The sequence below is a fragment of the Rosa rugosa genome, chromosome 1 (genome assembly GCF_958449725.1).
Source record: "Rosa rugosa chromosome 1, drRosRugo1.1, whole genome shotgun sequence".
Taxonomy (NCBI): domain Eukaryota; kingdom Viridiplantae; phylum Streptophyta; class Magnoliopsida; order Rosales; family Rosaceae; genus Rosa; species Rosa rugosa.
In genome coordinates this window covers 13,262,736-13,265,820 of record NC_084820.1, presented here as the reverse complement: position 1 = coordinate 13,265,820, position 3,085 = coordinate 13,262,736, and the positions used below count along the sequence as shown (strand labels likewise).

At 41.1% G+C, this 3,085-nt stretch overlaps 1 protein-coding gene across 1 annotated transcript; it reads left to right on the top strand.

Moving 5' to 3' along the window:
- The first annotated feature begins 339 nt into the window (after window positions 1–339).
- On the top strand, window positions 340–3,085 carry LOC133745830 (uncharacterized). Its single transcript, XM_062174018.1, has 5 exons — window positions 340–522; window positions 862–996; window positions 1,206–2,485; window positions 2,793–2,979; window positions 3,077–3,085. Exons 1-5 carry the CDS (start codon window positions 340–342, stop codon window positions 3,083–3,085), a joined length of 1,794 nt encoding a protein of 597 aa, XP_062030002.1.

Genomic DNA, 3,085 nt, shown 5'->3' with positions numbered 1-3,085 from the left:
TCTTTGGTGCTGTTTCAAAAAACTGAAGCAGCACCAAAGAGGAAGAGAAATGTGAAACCAGGACATGTGCAGTACAGGTGCACATTAATAAGTTTCTTGAACACAATTAAAGATAACAAGAAGAATCTCAGTGCAAGAACATTAGATTTGCTCAGGCAGTCACCATTTGGAAATATTGTCGATGCATTCCATGGTGGCTACATAGAGGAGAAGTCAGCCAAGAAATCTGATGATTTCATTACACTCCTCCTGCAGGCCTACGACCATGAAAATGACCTCTTCTTCTTTGGAAAGAAGAAATTCAGGATCTCAACAAGAGATATTTCAAAGATCCTAGGAATGCCAGAAAAAGGTCAGTTGGTCCCAAAGACTTCTGAGGGTGCATATCAGTCCGACTTTGTCCAGCAGTTTTTTTCAAACACAGCGAGAATTAACAAGAGAGCCGTGGAGAAAGCTCTGCAAGATGCGCTCAAGGACAATCCAACAACAGAGGAAGGGATTGAGAAGAAGGACAAAAATGTGGCAAGATTAATCTTGCTGGACTTGTCCATCAAGTTTCTGTTCCCAAACGCAGGAGGAACAATTTCATGGGACTACGTCAAAGCCTGCGAAAATTTGGATAAGATCGGATCTTATGACTGGGCAAGGGAAGTTGGAAGCTTCTTAAAAAAGTCTATAAAGACTTTGAAAAAGAAAAAGGAGTCAACCAGCCCATATGGTAATACGGGAGGCTGCGTTCTGATAATACTGGTAAGTTACTGTCAGACTGAAATGTAACTGGTCAAGTCACTGATCAAGACAAACTGCATGTCATTCGTCAAGTCACTATGACTAATTTTTTTTTGTTTTTTGTGCAAGCAGCATTGGTTCTGTCAAAAGACTGGAAAAATCAAGCCAATATCTGGAAGGGAGAACGAAGATCATGGGATGAGAAAATGGGACATCCAGAAGCTGATACAGAATTGGACAAGTTTTAACAGCTTGAAAAAACTAGAGGTATTTTCTTCTCTGTCAAAGTAGTTGTCACTAGGCACGTCACTGGCCAAGTAACTATCTTGGTTAAAAGTCACTGATTAAGTCACTGTCACACTGCATGTTCAATGGCCAAGTCACACTTCATGTCACTGGCCTTCATAACTGTTGTAAACATGTCATTGCTCATGTCACATAGCATGTCACTGACATATTGAATATGTTTCTTTCAGAAAATCTTTGAAAACCTGAAGGAGGATAGAGAGGAATCAGAATCCGAGGAAGAGGAGAATAGATCAGATGAAGCAAAGACAGTTCCGGAAGGAGAGGAAAAAGGAGCTGATGATCAGAATTGTGAAAACGAAGAAGATAACCTACAAGTTGAGGTGGCTGAACAGGAAACAACTTCAGAAAAAAACAAGTGGGAGAAAGAGCTTCAGAAAAAGGAGGAGGAGATAAGATATATGACTGTGGAGAAAGATAATTTGAAGAAAAAACTGAACGAAAAGGAACAGGAACTAAGGAAAATCACGGAGGACATGGTGAATCTGGAGGAACGAAATGCTACACTTGTGACCGAGAATTTCTGCCTTGCATCATCGGTGAAGGAGTTAGAGATAAAATTGAAGGAATTGGAGCAAATGTTGAGCCCAAAGACTCACACATCAACAGCAGCTCAGCAGCACAGCTCCCCACCACCTAACTCAGCAGAAGAAAACACAGAAAAGAAAGATCAATCGACTGTTGAGGAAAGTCAGTCCCAAGGGATCTGCACAGTCGAAGAATCTGTAGCAGCAGCAGCTCAATCTCCACCTCACTGCACAGTGGCAGAAGAAACTCAATCGACACCTCCATCACACAAGGACTCACAGTTCCAGAGCCCCACAGTCCACATGCTCACAGTGGCGGAAATGGAACAACAAGCTGACATGTTTCAGATAGTGAAAAGTCCTATAGTTGAAGAAGAATCTCAACTTCGTACGTTGAGCATAGAGAAAGAGAAGAAGACACCAGAGCAGAGCAAAAAGGGCCAGTTAACAATGCACCTTACACAGCAACATTCTGGTGAAACGGTATCATCAATGGGTCTCTACTCTTACGTTGTGAGATTAAAGAATAGGAGAAGAACACAGAAAAAGGACAACATTTACTGGTGGGGGGATGTGAAAGCAAAACGACAGAAGAAAGCAAAGGAGATTGAAGAGAGATTGAAAGAGGCTGAAAAGAAAGAAAAAGAAGAAAAAGAAAAGGAGATGAAGGCCTCACTGCCAGATGCTGAACGTAAAAGGCTAGAACAGATGGTAGCACAACAGAAGTTGGACGATGTACCAGAGGATGTTCGGGAAGCAATAAGACAGATGGACGCTGCAGAAAATGCACAAATCAATAAAGAGCAAGAAGAGAAGCAGCTACCTCCTGAGGTCGTAGACTGGGAGGAGAGCAAAGTATACAATTTTATGGACCAGGACACCAAGAGGAGAGTCCAGAAATACTGGCAAAATGCACCATCAGGGTAATACTTTAATTAAGTCAAAATTCTATTTTAAACTTATTGTCACTGGCCAAGTAACTGTTTATGTAACTATCAAAGTAACTGGCCAGGCCATCTTTCATGTATATGGCGAAGTCACTGGCCATGTGAAGTCAATGGCCAAGTCACTGTCCATGTAACTGACAAAGTAACTGGACAAGTAAAGTCGCTGACCAAGTCACTGGCCAACGAGTTGGGCAAGTGAAGTCACTGGGCAAGTCATTGGCCATGTGATTTTTAAATAACCAACATCACAATCTATGTTACTTACACTATTCATTCTTTGCAGAGTATACTTCTGGGATGGAAGACAGTATGGAGCACAGGTTTCAAGACAGGATTTAAAAGACATGATCATGGACGAACCGATAGCAAGCAATTGCATCGAATGTTATGGAATTCTCTTGACTGATCAGCTGTTGGAGAAAGAATCACAAGACTTGGATGTCCCAACTTTTATGAATCCCTTATGCTGGGTAAGTAGTGGAACGATTATCAATCTACAATCAAAGCAAATAATTCTTAATTGATAATAACTTGTCTTCTTTTTTTCTTACAAACATAATTCTGCAGAAAATTTGA

Bases quoted from the DNA above. Each gene is read 5' to 3' on its own strand.
- LOC133745830 (XM_062174018.1), top strand. From the start codon at position 340: ATGCCAGAAAAAGGTCAGTTGGTCCCAAAGACTTCTGAGGGTGCATAT. The intron at 997-1,205 runs GTATTTTCTTCT...TGTTTCTTTCAG, and splicing joins ACAGCTTGAAAAAACTAGAG to AAAATCTTTGAAAACCTGAA. The intron at 2,486-2,792 runs GTAATACTTTAA...CATTCTTTGCAG, and splicing joins TGGCAAAATGCACCATCAGG to AGTATACTTCTGGGATGGAA.